At 42.1% G+C, this 15,676-nt stretch overlaps 1 protein-coding gene across 6 annotated transcripts in view; it reads left to right on the top strand.

Moving 5' to 3' along the window:
* The first annotated feature begins 363 nt into the window (after positions 1–363).
* The window catches only part of snx7 (sorting nexin 7), a 39,204-nt gene continuing 23,891 nt past the window's right edge, over positions 364–15,676 (top strand). For 2 of the 6 annotated variants that reach the window (XM_071415026.1, XM_071415027.1), the window contains exons 1-7: positions 423–626; positions 11,558–11,746; positions 11,888–11,998; positions 12,108–12,272; positions 13,510–13,708; positions 14,261–14,460; positions 14,771–14,857. In XM_071415026.1, coding sequence (XP_071271127.1) covers positions 510–626; positions 11,558–11,746; positions 11,888–11,998; positions 12,108–12,272; positions 13,510–13,708; positions 14,261–14,460; positions 14,771–14,857 — 1,068 coding nt within the window. In that variant the 5' untranslated portion in view covers positions 423–509. Of the gene's footprint in view, positions 627–11,142; positions 11,259–11,557; positions 11,747–11,887; positions 11,999–12,107; positions 12,273–13,509; positions 13,709–14,260; positions 14,461–14,770; positions 14,858–15,676 lie in introns of those variants that run through there. The other 4 variants (XM_071415024.1, XM_071415025.1, XM_071415023.1 and 1 more) reach the window with 3 other exon arrangements.

Here is a 15,676-nt window from a genome sequence, read left to right on the forward strand (position 1 = left end):
AGCAGTGGGGTTAGGGTTAAAGTCACATTTTAAGAAAATACATTATAGAAATAGGCGGGGTTCATGACTTTGTGGCTGTGGTAACTAGTCTCTGCCCACGAAAAAAACTGTAATAAAAGACTATAGAAGTAAATCCATGGCTATTCAAATGAATGCTAGTCCTTCATCCTTCACACAGGTCACAGTCATCACATGTAGTCATACTCTCCTACCATGGACATCAAAGGCTACATTTTGTTGCTTCTTCTGTTCATAACAGTGACACGTAGCTATGTCATATAACATTGATGTCAGATACTTTTACAGATATTATCTGAGATGTCAGATATCCATATCCTGACCTATCCAATTCAACTCATCCGTGGCCAACCCTCTCCTTTCCAGTGGTACTTCCGTTTCTGCGCAGTAAATTGAATTCACTCAAATTCTGAAATTATACTGAGTTTCAGCAGCAGCGACTGCTGATGATGTCCCCGTAGCCTACATTGTCGGTGTAAATCTGGGCAGCTATGAGTAGAACTATCGACGCTATTGTGTCCCCCACCCAAACAAATACAATACCTGCCGACATCTCCGGACAGATGTTAGATCTAGACGAGGACGACGATTTAGAAGTTTTCAGCAAGGTAAAAACAACACTAGCCTACTAATGTGGAACGTACAGGGAAGTTTAGAAACTGAGTTGGCGCAGGGGGTTGAATGCGATATTTCTGTGCTACGTGGATAGCCTACATTTGACACTCAGTGGTGAGTTAATCGTTCAGGGAAGGTTGTATTGCTTTTGTAAATCCAATGAAGTTTAGGCAGGAAAGTGCATTGTTAGGGTGCTTTCCACTCGGATAGTCTAAAATGTATCTCTTACCAGTTTAAATCACTGTATTTTACGTAGTCTACATCAATGCACCCCGACTGCATCTTAAAAGTATATTTTATATCAGACATTGGCTCGAAACAGTATTACCCTTTTGAATTCTCTGCTGATGTTAGTTATGTTTTTGTCAGTTTCAAAGGTCACTCGATCAGGCGCTGTCATGCAAATATCATTAGGACTAATGCCGCGTTCAAAAAACTATGAACTCGTAATAATACGAGGTCAAATCATGACGTGTGATCTTTAGCTCGGAAAGTCGGAACTCTAAAAGAGGCCCGAGTTCCCGAGTTGGATCACCGTTGAAATACATTTTTCCCAGGCGGAACTTTTTTCCCTCCTCCAGTTCCCAGTTGTTTTCAACGCAATGAAGTCGGAAGTCAGAGATTTCCAAGTTCTCAGTTGTTTTGAACACTGCATACTTTATCTTGTTGCCACACACAGAGGCGTCATGCACATAAGGGGAACGTGCCCCCTTAGATTAGTCCTGCACTTAAAAAAACCCACATTTTGTTGTTTCTCTGATACTACTAGCCACCTAGCAATTTTATGAAGTTGTCTTTAGCTAGCCCAGTAAGGTTCACAATCTCCCAAAGTTGTAACTAGCTACCATTTCAGGCAATCATTGAAGTTAGAGTAGCTCACTTTTCTATCTTAGATGGCATGCCAATTACTAAATGTTAGTGCTGAACGATTAACTGAATGTTGGTTCTTTTTTTAAACAACTAATTGACCAAAGTTCAATTATTTGGAATTTCATTTACTTTAATTTTTTTGTGAACTCAATTTGCACATTGCGCTGCAGTTTCTCCAAAGCTAAATCAGATCAAGCCCAAACTGTCCGAACTTGAAGGGTGTTGTAGTTTCCAACTGGCCGAAGTTCTATATAGTTTAGTGCAGAAAATCTGGTAATTAACTACAAAGACCATAATCCATGTGTGCCTATTTGTCTGGTCTATTTATTTTACACCTATGTAAAAGACTGAAGAATGCGTGATCAAGAAATATAGAAAGTGGTTGCTTCGCGATGTATCTCTACCTGAACATACATGATCGAAGTGATTGATAAATCGTATTCAGCAGTCCTAAAAGTATGCCTTATTTACTTTGAAGAACTAATAAAATAGTGATTTTTATCAGACAGAATAGGCAGCAGCTCTATAGCGATGAGATGATGACTTGGAATTAAATAAGTCATTAAAAAAAATTGTAATATACACAACAACCTGAAATATTTTATTAAAGTAATGTGAATAAATTATGGTTTATAAGTAATACACAGTAATGGGCAGTCACTACCATCATGGGACTTTTATGAATAGTTTTATTCTGTGTTACAGCATTCAACCTTCATAATGCATAGTGCATTTAATGTTAAAAAAGTTATTATTTTGTAATAGAACTGAAACCGAACCAACTTTTTGAACTCCCATGTGGCGCAGCAGTCTAATGCACTGCATCTCTTTGCTAGAGGTGTCACTACAGACCATGGTTCGATTCCAGGCTGTATCATAACCTGTCGTAATTGGGAGTCCCATAGGGCAGCGCACAATTGGCACAGTGTTCTCCGTGTTAGGGTTTGGCTGGTGTAGGCAGTCATCAATTTGTTCTTAAGTGGTTTGGATTTGGCAGAACAAATTGATAAGGGAACACTCATTTGGGGCGGCAGGTAGCCTAGTGGTAAGAGCGTTGGGCCAGTAACCGAAAGGTTGCTGGATCGAATCCCTGAGCTGACAAGGTAAAAATCTGTGATTCTGCCCCGGAACAAGGCAGTTAACCCACTGTTCCCCGGTAGGCTGTCATTGTAAATAAGAATGTTCTTAACTGACTTGCCTAGTTAAATAAAGGTAACTTTTTTTTTTTTACCTCTCAGCGATTACCCAGATTTTAGCAAAAATGCAGAGAAGCATATTTTGTTTCTTAAAAAAAGAACCACCGGTCAGAGAGCTCAAGAGGTATGCTTAGATGTGCAGAAAAGTAAAAAAAAAATATCGAATTAAGCATAATGATTATGACTCTATATTGCAGGAAAAGGGTGTTTCAGGTGTTTGAAAAAAGCAAAATTCTCCAATTTACAGACGTGGGCCTAGAATAGAGGTCGACCGATTATGATTTTTCAACGCCGATACCGATTATTGGAGGACCAAAAAAACTGATAGATTAAATCGGCCAATTAAAAAAAATATATATATTTGTAATAATGACAATTACAACAACACTGAATTAACACTTATTTTAACTTAAAATAATACATCAATAAAATACATTTTGTCTAAAATAAATAATGAAACATGTTCAATTTGGTTTTAATAATGCAAAAACAAAGTGTTGGAGAAGAAAGTAAAAGTGCAATATGTGCCATGTTAAAAAGCTAACGTTTAAGTTACTTGCTCAGAACATGAGAACGTATGAAAGCTGGTGGTTCCTTTTTAACATGAGTATTCAATATTCCCAGGTAAGAAGTTTTAGGTTGTAGTTATTATAGGACTATTTCTCTCTCTACCATTTGTATTTCATATATCTTAGAACATCCAATAGTCAAATAGGTGCCAGCCTAATCTCGGGAGTTGATAGGCTTGAAGTCATAAACAGCGCAATGCTTGAAGCACAGCGAAGAGCTGCTGGCAAATGCACGAAAGTGCTGTTTGAATGAATGCTTACGAGCCTGCTGCTGCCTACCACCACTCAGTCAGACTGCTCTATCAAATCATAGACTTAATTATAATAACACACAGAAATACGAGCCTTAGGTCGTAATATGGTCAAATCCGGAAACAATCAGTTTGAAAACAAAATGTTTATTCTTTCAGTGAAATACGGAACCGTTCCATATTTTATCTAACGGGTGGCATCCATAAATCTAACTATTGCTGTTACATTGCACAACCTTCAATGTTATGTCATAATTATGTAAAATTCTGGCAAATGAATTACGGTCTTTGTTAGGAAGAAATGGTCTTCACACAGTTCGCAACGAGCCAGGCGGCCCAAGCTGCTGCATATACCCTGACTCTGCTTGCACAGAACGCAAGAAAAGTGACAATTTCCCTAGTTAAAAGAAATTCATGTTAGCAGGCAATATTAACTAAATATGCAGGTTTAAAAATATATACTTGTGTATTGATTTTAAGAAAGGCATTGATGTTTATGGTTAGGTACACAGTGCTTTTTTCACTAATGTTTGTTAAATCACCCGTTTGGCGAAGTAGGCTGTGATTCAATGACAAATTAACAGGCACCACATTGATTATATGCAACGCAGGACAAGCTAGATAAACTAGTAATATCATCAACCATGTGTAGTTAACTAGTGATTATGTGAACATTGATTGTTTTTTATAAGATAAGTTTAATGCTAGCTAGCACCTTACCATGGCTCCTTGCTGCACTCGCATAACAGGTAGTCAGCCTGCCATGCAGTCTCCTCGTGGAGCGCAATGTAATCGGCCATAATCGGTGTCCAAAAATGCTGATTACCGGCCCTAATTGGCCATTCCAATTAATTGGTCGACCTCTAGCCTAGACTCCCTCCGGATCACCCCCCCAGTTATCCTCACTTTTGTGCCCCCTCAGATTGTTGGGCTGCATGATGCCCCTGTTGTCTAATGTAGCAATATTTTTGATACTCTTGTCACATTTTGTTGCCAAATCTGACTGTTGCATGATCATTGCTGGATGAAAGTTGTGGCCGCCAAGATCACACAACTAAGTTAACAGGGTTTTTGAAGTTCATCTGTCAGACTAGCAGAATAATCAGACACATTTTGCAATGAACTTTCTGCCTTGCAGCAAGAAAGCCACTCATGGTGCCAACTAAGAAATTCCATGAGGCGACAGGGAATCAAATCAAGTGCATATTTGATCTAAATCGAATTTAATGTTTATTTATAGCTTATTCTTTTTGGAACATCACAGAGAAAGCAGTTAAGAATTACATCGTTGTTGTTTCAGCTTGTGCTGTCCCCATTGTTTTGCAGTGCGCATCGCAGCCAGGGGAGTAGCCTAGGCAGCAGGCTATGCATTCTGCTGACCACAGTAGCCTCTCAGTTCAGTGTTATTACAGGAAGCGTCATGAAAGGACAATGATAAAAGCGTGTCGTGCTGCTGCCTGTGAACAATGGCACATCAGTTCAAGTCCGCTGAAACGTTTGCATGTTGTACATGGCCTGTCTATGATTTGAATATGACAGCGACATTACCACTGGTTGTTGACCTCGGATTGTGGAAAGACAAATCATTTGCAAATGATGCCATATTTCTTGACAAAGTTCAAGGACCATTAAATAAAACTGACAGTTGAAAGTTCCATATCAGACATCACAAACAAACTCGGTAGGATAGTCTACAGGTAGGTAGGATAGTCTACAGGTAGGTAGGACTGTTAGCCATTTTATAGGATCTGAGGACATCCGATGATAAATGCATTAAACTTACCTGACCCATCAAATGTGATGAATGCACAAATTGTAACAAATTATATGTTTACTTGTCCCGGACCTGATGTTTTGACCCCTCTTTCTCTTCCGCTCTCTGACCTGCTGTCTCGACCTGTGAATTGTCGGCTATGAAAAGCCAACTGACATTTACTCCTGAGGTGCTGACCTGTTGCACCCTGTATAAACACCATGAATATTATTTGACCCTGCTGGTCATCTATGAACGTTTGAACATCTTGAGGAACAATCTGGCCTAAATGGCCATGTACTCTAATCTCCACCCGCCACTGCCAGAAGAGGACTGGCCACCCCTCAGCCTAGCTCCTGTCTGGGTTTCTCTCTAGGTTCCTGCCTTTCTCTGTAGTTTTTCCCAGCCACTGTGCTTCTACCTCTGCATTGCTTACTCTTAGGGGTTTTAGGGTTTCTGTATAAGCACTTTGTGACAACTATTGACATGAAAAGGGCTTTATAAAATACATTGAGAATGGTTGACCAAGCAGGCAATGAGAGAACTGAGTAGGGTGATAAGGGTTTTATTTTCTACTGAGTAAGATAAATAAAAAAAACAGTGCATAAAGAGGGTACTTAAAGGTCTATAAATGAATTAAAGTAAAACTGTTCGAACACCTCAAATCAAAGTTTGTCACGTGCGCCGAATATACAACAGGTGTAGAACTTACAGTGAAATGCTTACTTACAGGCTCTAACCAATAGTGCAAAAAAGGTATTAGGTGAACAATAAGTAAAAAAAAACAGTGAAAAACAGTAGCAAGGCTATATACAGTAGCGAGGCTATAAAAGTAGCGAGGCTACATACAGACACCGGTTAGTCAGGCTGATTGAGGTAGTATGTACATGTAGATATGGTTAAAGTGACTATACATATAAGATGAACAGAGGGTAGCAGTAGGGTAAAGAGGGGTTGGCGGGTGGCGGGACACAATGCAGATAGCCCGGTTAGCCAATGTGTGGGAGCACTGGTTGGTCGGCCCAATTGAGGTAGTCTGTACATATGTACATGAATGTGTAGTTAAAGTGACTATGCATATATGATAAACAGAGTAGCAGCTGCATAAGAGGGGTTGGGGGGGGGCACACAACGCAAATGGTCCGGGTAGCCATTTGATTACCTGTTCAGGAGTCTTATGGCTTGGGGGTAAAAACTGTTGAGAAGCCTTTGTCCTAGACTTGGCACTCCGGTACTGCTTGCTGTGCGGTAGTAGAGAGAACAGTCTGACTGGGGTGGCTGGGGTCTTTGACAAGTTTTATGGCCTTCCTCTGACACCGCCTGGTGTAGGTTTAAAACAAACTAGAATGGTCCAAAGAGGGCACGACAAAGCCTATTCCCTCTCAGGAAACTAAAGATGGCAGGCAGCAGGTCCTGGATGGCAGGCAGCTTAGCCCCAGTGATGTACTGGGCTGTGCGCACTACCCTCTGTAGTGCCTTGCGGTCGGAGGGCGAGCAATTGCCGTACCACGCAGTGATGCAACCAGTCAGGATGCTCTCGATGTTGCAGCTGTAGAACCTTTTGAGGATCTCAGGACCCATGCCAAATCTTTAGTTTCCTGAGATGGAATAGGCTTTGTCGTGCCCTCTTTGGACCATTCTAGTTTGTTGGTGATGTGGACACCAAGGAACTTGAAGCTCTCATACTGCTCCACTACAGCCCTGTCGATGAGAATGGGGGCGTGCTCGGTCCTCCTTTTCCTGTAGTCCACAATCATCTCCTTAGTCTTGGTTACGTTGAGGGATAGGTTGTTATTCTGGCACCACCCGGCCAGGTCTCTGACCTCCTCCCTATAGGCTGTCTCGTCGTCGTCGGCCTACCACTGTTGTGTCTTCTGCAAACTTAATGATGGTGTTGGAGTCGTGCCTGGCCATGCAGTTGTGGGTGAACAGGGAGTACAGGAGGGGACTGAGCAACCACCCCTGGGGGGCTCCAGTGTTGAGGATCAACGCAGCAGATGTGTTGCTACCTACCCTCACCACCTGAGGGCGGCCTGTCAGGAAGTCCAGGATCCAGTTGCAGAGGGAGGTGTTTAGTCCCAGGATCCTTAGCTTAGTGATGAGCTTTGAGGGTACTATGGTGTTGAACGCTGAGGTGTAGTCAATGAATAGCGTTCTCACATAAGTGTTCCTTTTGTCCAGGTGGGAAAGGGCAGTGTGGAGTGCAATAGAGATTGCATCATCTGTGGATCTGTTTGGGTGGTATGCAAATTGGAGTGGGTCTAGTGTTTCTGGGATAATGGTGTTGATGTGAGCCATGACCAGCCTTTCAAAGCACTTCATGGCTACGGACGTGAGTGCTACGGGTCTGTAGTCATTTAGGCAGGTTGCCTTGTTGGTATTACAGTTGGCATTACAGACCCAATCAGGGACATGTTGAAAATGTCAGTGAAGACACCTGCCAGTTGGTCAGCACATGCCCGGCGCACACGTCCTGGTAATCCGTCTGGCCCCGCAGCCTTGTGTATGTTGACCTGTTTAACTTCTTATGGCTGCAATCCTGTTAACGGGATCGACATGACAACAGCCAGTGAAAGTGCAGGGCGCCAAATTCAAACAACAGAAATCTCATAATTAAAATTCCTCAAACATACATGTATCTTATACCATTTTAAAGGTAATCTTGTTGTTAATCCCACCAAAGTGTCCGATTTTCAAATAGGCTTTTCAGCAAAAGCACCACAAACGATTATGTTAGGTCACCACCAACTCACAGAAAGATTCAGCCATTTTTCCAGCCAAAGAGAGGAGTCACAAAAAGCACAGAGATAAAATTAATCACTAACCTTTGATGATCTTCATCAGATGACACTCATAGGACTTCATGTTACACAATACATATGTCTTGTTCGATTAAGTTCATATCTATATCCAAAAACCTCAGTTTACATTGGCGCCATGTTCAGAAATGCCTCCAAAATATCCGGAGAAATTGCAGAGAGCCCCGTCAAATAACAGAAATACTCATCATAAACTTTGATGAAAGATACATGTTTTACATAGAATTAAAGATACACTTGTTCTTAATGCAACCGCTGTGTCAGATTTCAAAAAGCTTTACGGCAAAACACAATATTCAATAATCTGAGAACAGCGTTCAGCCACAAAAGCAGCCATACAGTTACTCGCCAAATTGTGCATTCAACAAAACTCATAAAAAGCATTATAAATCTTCACTTACCTTTGCTGATCTTCGTCGGAATGCACTCCCAGGACTCCCACTTCCACAAGAAATGTTCGTTTTTTTCGGTAATGTCCATCATTTATGTCCAAATAGCTATTTTTGTAATGTGTTTGGTAAACCAATCCAACGTCAGGGAAGCGCGTTCACTAAAACCTGACAAAATGTCAAAAAGTTCCGTAACAGTCCGTAGAAACATGTCAAACGATGTCTTGAATCAATCTTTAGAATGTTTTTAACATAAATCTTGAATAACGTTCCAACCGGAGAATTACATTGACTTCAGATGAGCGAAGGAACAGAGCTCCCTCTCATGTGAACGCGCATGGTCAAAGAATGGTCAGGTCATGGCAGACCTGACTAATTCCCCTCTCATTCGGCCCCCCCCTTCACAGTAGAGGCATCAGACAAGGTTCTACAGACTGTTGACATCTAGTGGAAGCCGTAGGAAGTGCAAACTCATCCATATCTCGCTGTGATTTCAATGGGATCTTGGTTGAAAATCGACCAGCCTCAGAATTTCCACTTCCTGTTTGGATTTTCTCAGGTTTTTGCCTGCCATATGAGTTCTGTTATACTCACAGACATAATTCAAACAGTTTTAGAAACTTCAGTGTTTTCTATCCAATACTAATAATACTATGCATATATTAGCAACTATGACTGAGGAGTAGGCTGTTTACTCTGGGCACCTCTGTGTACCTTTCATCCAAGCTACTCAATACTGCTCCTGCAGCCATAAGAAGTTAAACGTCTTACTTACGTCGGCTATGGAGAGTGTGATCACACAGTCGTCCGAACAGCTGATGCTCTCATGCATGCCTCAGTGTTGCTTTCCTCGAAGCGAGCATAGAAGTGATTTAGCTCGTCTGATAGGCTCGTGTCACTGGGCAGGTCACGGCTGTGCGTCCCTTTGTAGTCTGTAATAGATTTCAAGCCCTACCACATAAGATGAGCGTCGGAGCCGGTGTAGTATGATTCAATGTTAGCCCTGTATTGATGCTTTGCCTGTTTGATGGTTCATCACAGGGCGTAGCAGGATTTCTTGTAAGCTTCCGGGTTAGAGTCCTGCACCTTGAATGCGGCAGCTCTACCCTTTAGCTCAGTGCGAATGTTGCCTGTAATCCATGGTTTCTGGTTGGGTATGTACGTACAGTCACTGTGGGGACGATGTCCTCGATGCACTTATTGATAAAGCCAGTCTGATGTGGTGTACTCCTCAATTCCATTGGAAGAATCCCGGAACATGTTCCAGTCTGTGATAGCAAAACAGTGCTGTAATTTAGCATCTGCTTCATCTGACCACTTTTTATAGACCGAGTCACTGGTGGTTCCTGCTTTAATTTTAGCTTGTAAGCAGGAATCAGGAGGATAGAGTTGTGGTCGGATTTACCAAATGGAGGGCGAGGGAGAGCTTGTACGCATCTCTGTGTGTGGAGTACAGGTGATCTATAATTTTTTTCCCTCTAGTTGCACATTTAACATGTTGATTGAAATTTGGTAGAACTGATTTAAGTTTCCCTGCATTAAAGTCTCTGGCCACTAGGAGGGCCGCCTCTTGGTGAGTTGTTTGCTTATTTCCTTAGACCACACTCAGTCAGCTGTATTAGTGCCAGCATCTGTCTGTGGTGGTAAATAAACAGCCACGAAAAGTATAGCTGAAAACTCTCTAGGCAAGTAGTGTGGCCTGCAATTTATCACAATATACTCTACAACAGGCGAGCAAAATCTAGAGACTTCCTTAGATTTCGTGCGTCAGCTGTTGTTTACAAATATGCACAGACCACCCCCCCCTCGTCTTACCGGAGTGTGCTGTTCTATCTTGCCGGTGCAGCGTATATCCCGCGAGCTGAATATCCATGTCGTCATTCAGCCACGATTCCATGAAACATAGGATATTACAGTTGATGTCCCGTTGGCAGGATATTCGTGATCGTACCTCGTCTAATTTTTTGTCCAATGATTGCACGTTGGCGAGTAATATTGACGGTAACGGCAGCTTTCCCACTCGCCTTCTGCGGATCCTCACGAGGCATCCCGTTCTGTGTCCTCTGTACCTGCGTTTCTTCCTCTTGCAAATAACGGGGATGTTGGCCCTGTCGGGTGTTTGGAGAATGTCCTGTGTGTCTTGCTTGTTGAAGAAAGAAATCTTTGTCTAATCCGAGGTGAGTGATCGCTGTCCTGATATCCAGAAGCTCTTTTTTGCCGTAAGATACGGTTGCAGAAACATTATGTACAAAATAAGTTACAAATAACACGGAAAGAAAAACACATAGTAGCACAATTGGTTGGGCGCCCGTAAAACTGCTGCCATTTCTTCCCCCGCCATTTTATCTCAAACATAGATAAATGTGTGAGGTCTGCATGGCAGAACAGGCTCAACTCACAGGTTTAACTCGAGCCATAATGTTAGAGCACAGAATATACAGGGAGGGCCAGTTCCAAATATCTGAGGCAGGTAGGCTACAAAGATGCAAATAAACGATCAAGGATCTGTTCTTAAATGTTTTAGCATAAACCAGATTTTAAGCATATTTATTATTATGATATGTTTTAAATATATGCATTTTGAATAGAAAATTCGAGCATAATGTTTTAAACTGGGGAACTCCATTTCCCCTATGCTGGACGGAGGTGGTATCACCTAACACGCCCCTCCATTTCAGGATAATAGGACTTGCCAATTAGCGGCACGCTCTCTAACAAGTGCACCTGGCCTCTGTGCTGCAGACAAGGCACCAGAAAAGAGCTGCAAACACTCAAATGGTAAAACTTAGAAGTAATTGTTAGAATTAATATATGCAGCAATTCAATAAAGGTGTGTCTTTGATATTTGAAATGGAAACCACATGTTGGGTCATTATTTGATTGGACACTAAATGTTTGGTGCAAGTTAATGTTAAAGTGCAAAGGAAAGGGCTTTTTAGCTGTGAAGGTACATGTGGTCGTCACATCACAAGATGGTGTTGTGTAACAGTCTCTTACACGATGTACTGCGTTTTGGTTCTGGGTTTCTCCTCCAGATTATCTAAATCACTTCTGCCCTTCATGATTTGCTTTTCTAGGATTCGACTCTTGCAGACGGGAATATGTTCAACGCCTCAATGCAGACATCCCCAGGCTCCATGGTCAACCAGTGTAAGTTTGAGGAGGATGAGGAGGGTGACTCTAAAGACATCTTCATTACTGTGGACAACCCAGAGAGTCATGTGACTGCCATTGAGACCTTCATCACCTACAGAGTTCTGACCAAGGTGAGGGGTGTGTGTAATGTACTGTATGTCTTCTAGAAATGGAATTGCATCGATTGTACAGTATTTACTAGACTGTGTATTTGCCAATAGAATTGAGTTAATCTGGTCTTCACTGTGTTTCTCTCTCTCTGCCTGCCTCAGACCACACGGAGTGAGTTTGACAACTCTGAGTACGAAGTCCGCAGGCGCTACCAAGACTTCCTCTGGCTCAAAGGGAAACTGGAGGAGGCCCACTCAACTCTCATTGTTCATGTATGTAGTGTCTGACCTGTGAAGGAATTGAGAATTTGGTTAAACTCCATACTATCGATGCACTGTACATATTTCTGAGCTCCGTTTTAATCTTCCTTCCTGTCCTCAGCCTCTGCCAGAGAAGTTTGTGGTGAAGGGGATGGTGGAGAGGTTCAATGGTGATTTCATCGCGACACGGAGGAAAGCTCTCCACAAGTTCCTTAATCGTATTGCTGATCACCCCATTCTGTCCTGCAGCGAAGACTTCAAAGTCTTCCTTAGTGCTCAGGCCTGGGTAAGCAAGCATATACCAACCGCATACATAAACGTGCACCAAACACATCATCCATAAAAGCTTTCAGAAAGACAGATGTTACGCAGTCCGACTACACACCTGCTACGTCAAGCTAGTCTAACGTGCACATGGTATAGTCACGCTGCCCTACCACTAAACCTGATTAGCATACTAGTTTAATGCCTAGACTTTAACTCTGAATGAATGCCTCCCTTGTGTCCCAGTGTCTTTAGCATGTTATCAGTTTACGGGTTAGTTTATACATTTTGTTGTACCATTAAAAAAAAAAAAAAAAAAAGCACCCAACTTGAAAAAGACATACACACACATGAGTAAAATCATGGAGGATAACACACAATACAGTCTGGGACTTACTCCCATTGTGGTCTTCTTGTAACAAGATGGCTAGGCAAGATCCAACACGGTTGAACACAGTGACAGCGAGATAATAAAACAAAAATATCTATCTCATTGCAGTTACATCATAGAACAGGGATACCACCACTGGATTGTATTCATATGGGCACAGAAGACATCAAACAGTTTTTTAAACTTTATTTTCAAAGCTGCCCAGAGAGGATGTTTTTATGGGCAGAGGCAACTCATTCCACTCTAAGGCTCCAGTATACAAGAAAGTAGCTTTCCAAGCACACCTGATCTGGTGCTGTGATTGTGTGTATCCCTAACACGGGGAAAGTAATCAGTTAGATGTCTGGGCGCTGTTCTTAAGACAATCAAGTTTAGCCAACACATATTATACTCTTATGTCAGGACATAACATTAGGCCTTGGCCTCAATGAGAACAGGGATACCACCACTGGATTGTAGTTTAGGTTGAAGGGGTTTTTTCTCATCTGATCAGGCATTTGGTGTGCTGTTTGAGTTTGTGGAACATAACATTTAATCCAAGGTCAATGTGACATGGAAGCCATTTCTGTAGCTTGATGACAGTGGAATGTTCTAGTCTAGAGCACATGTTATTGTTACAATGAAAGGACAGGATACAGTATCTGTCTCTGACATACATCATTTGTCTATCAATATTATATCTATCAATATTATGTACATCTCACTCCTTCCAATGTAAAGCATAAGTAAGATCAAGGAATATAATTAGCTGAAATCTGCCATACTACAGGATGGGACTTTGTCACTGATCATTGTTTTTTCTTAAGCCTTTATTTGACACTTGTTTGTGTTGGCGTGTGCATGCTTGTCTGTCCGTCTGTCCCTGTAGGAGCTGACAACCTATAAGAAGCAAGGACCGGGGTTCCTGAGCAGGATGGGGGAAACGGTGCGAGCGGTGGCTAACTCAGTCAGAGGGGTGAAGAACCGGCCAGAGGAGTTCACCGCCATCCAGGAGTACGTAGAGGATTTCAGCAACAAGATCAGCTCCCTGGACAAAGTCACCCAGAGGATTGTCAAAGAACAGAAAGGTAAGACCACATATAAACATACCAACTATAAACTTACCAACTAACTAGTTTATACTATTATGGGTACGCACACTGAATTACATGTGAATGTAGTGTTTTCAATCAGACTTGTAAATCGCTCCATTTCAAACAGAGAATGATAGAGGACTCTTGATCTTTGTATCTGTCCCATTATGGTGTCTGTGACCGCACGGGCAGTGACATTGAGGCAATCTCTATTTTGAAGTTGTACATTTTCTTCTACTTCTGTGAGTTGGTAAAAAACTGAAATGGTGCATACTGCCACCTGGAGTGTGTATGAACAGGTATAAAGCCAAGCGTGGCTATTTACAGCCACCTCCAGTTATGGAATATTTGCTCATTGTCATCCTTCATTAACCCATAGGAAGTTCCACCCAGTTGACTACTTCAAAATGGTGAAAGTCATCAATGCCACTGCCCATGCTAAAACAGAGTCCTCTATCTCTAGGGTCTCAAAGGACCTGGAGGAGCTGAAGGGTAGGGCATTGTGGGTAGGGTAGTTGACAGTACATATCCCTGTTCATGTCTCAGAGTACCTGGAGGAGCTAAAGGAGTACGGGCCCACCTACACCCTGTGGTCGGGCTCGGAGGAGGAGCTAGCAGAGCAGTTAAAAGGTGTAGCCGGCTGCATAGAGAGGTGCTGTAAAGAGACAGAGGAACAGGTCGGCCATCTCTCAGACACCCTGGTGCCTGTTTTACACGAGTATGTCCTGTGTGCTGAGACACTCAAGGTAAGTCAGCTCCTCTGGCGTAAGAGACTAATTAATGGAAGTCGTTTAACCAGCTGTGAAGTGGCGTTTAGATGTCATTAAGAGGCCAAATGACAGCCCAGCACTGTGCAGTACTTGCTAAACCTGTAATGTTGATGAAACATGAAAGGCTTTGACTTAACTTGCCCCCATCACCCACACATATTTACGTAGTCTACGTACACAAACATACCTACTGTGTACATAATATCAAGCCTAATGCATTTTTTTGTTGGATTTTCAGGAATAAGCCATGATCACCCCTAGATCATTTTATTTAATTTTTTTCTAGGCAGTATTGAGACGGAGGGATAACATTCAGGCTGAATTTGAGGCCAAGAATGAAACTCTGGCCACCAAGAAAGTTGACCGAGATACAGTAAGTGCAATATTGACTTTTTATAAATGTAAGTAATTTAGCAGACGCTCTTATCCAGAACAACTTTGTTAGTTATCTTAAGATGTATACTCTAAGTGGGACAACCACATCTCAGTCATAGTAAGTCTGTTTTTCCTCACAGTAGCTATTAGCAAAATCAGTGCTGGGGGGGATTCGAGTGTTAGTTTAGGAAAGGTACGTTTTTATTCTATAATATCTTATATGTACCTTCTATAAGCCATCAGGCGGCCTACCTGATGCTTCAGTGCAATTTCCCAGAGATTAGGAGCAATAAAGCTGTGCTGCGTGAACTGCCTCCTCGTCACCTCTCATTTTAAATCAAGCTGTCTTAAGCCAGAGGAGGAGCTTTGGCGATATTGGAAAAGGCCTCCTCTGAGGATTATCTAAATATCTCCGGATAGTTCAGGATGTCCCTCTTGAGCTCCTGGCACACTTCAGGAAACTGGGTGGTAAATATTGTCTAATAAAGCCTTGATAATCGTTGCGTAATGAAAACTCCCACATCTATTGACGTCTTACATCGAAATGCCACTGACTGGTGGTAAGATCTGAGATGGATGGAGAATAAAGAACAGAAAGGGTGTGGACAGAACTGTTAAGGATTATTGCTGTTCCAGTCCTGTGGGTGTCCCTGGTTCCCTCCTAGCTTAGCAGTGACCTTTTTACCCTGAGATTTTAATTAGAGAGCTGGCTAAGAAATCACCTATGGATTTCCAACAAAGCACTGTAATAGTGTGTGTGAAACAATGGGATCTAGAGTTCTAGAACAATGAAGGACTGTGAGGATAAGGTTTACAG

This window comes from Salvelinus alpinus, chromosome 8, assembly GCF_045679555.1.
Source record: "Salvelinus alpinus chromosome 8, SLU_Salpinus.1, whole genome shotgun sequence".
Classification (NCBI taxonomy): Eukaryota; Metazoa; Chordata; class Actinopteri; order Salmoniformes; family Salmonidae; genus Salvelinus; species Salvelinus alpinus.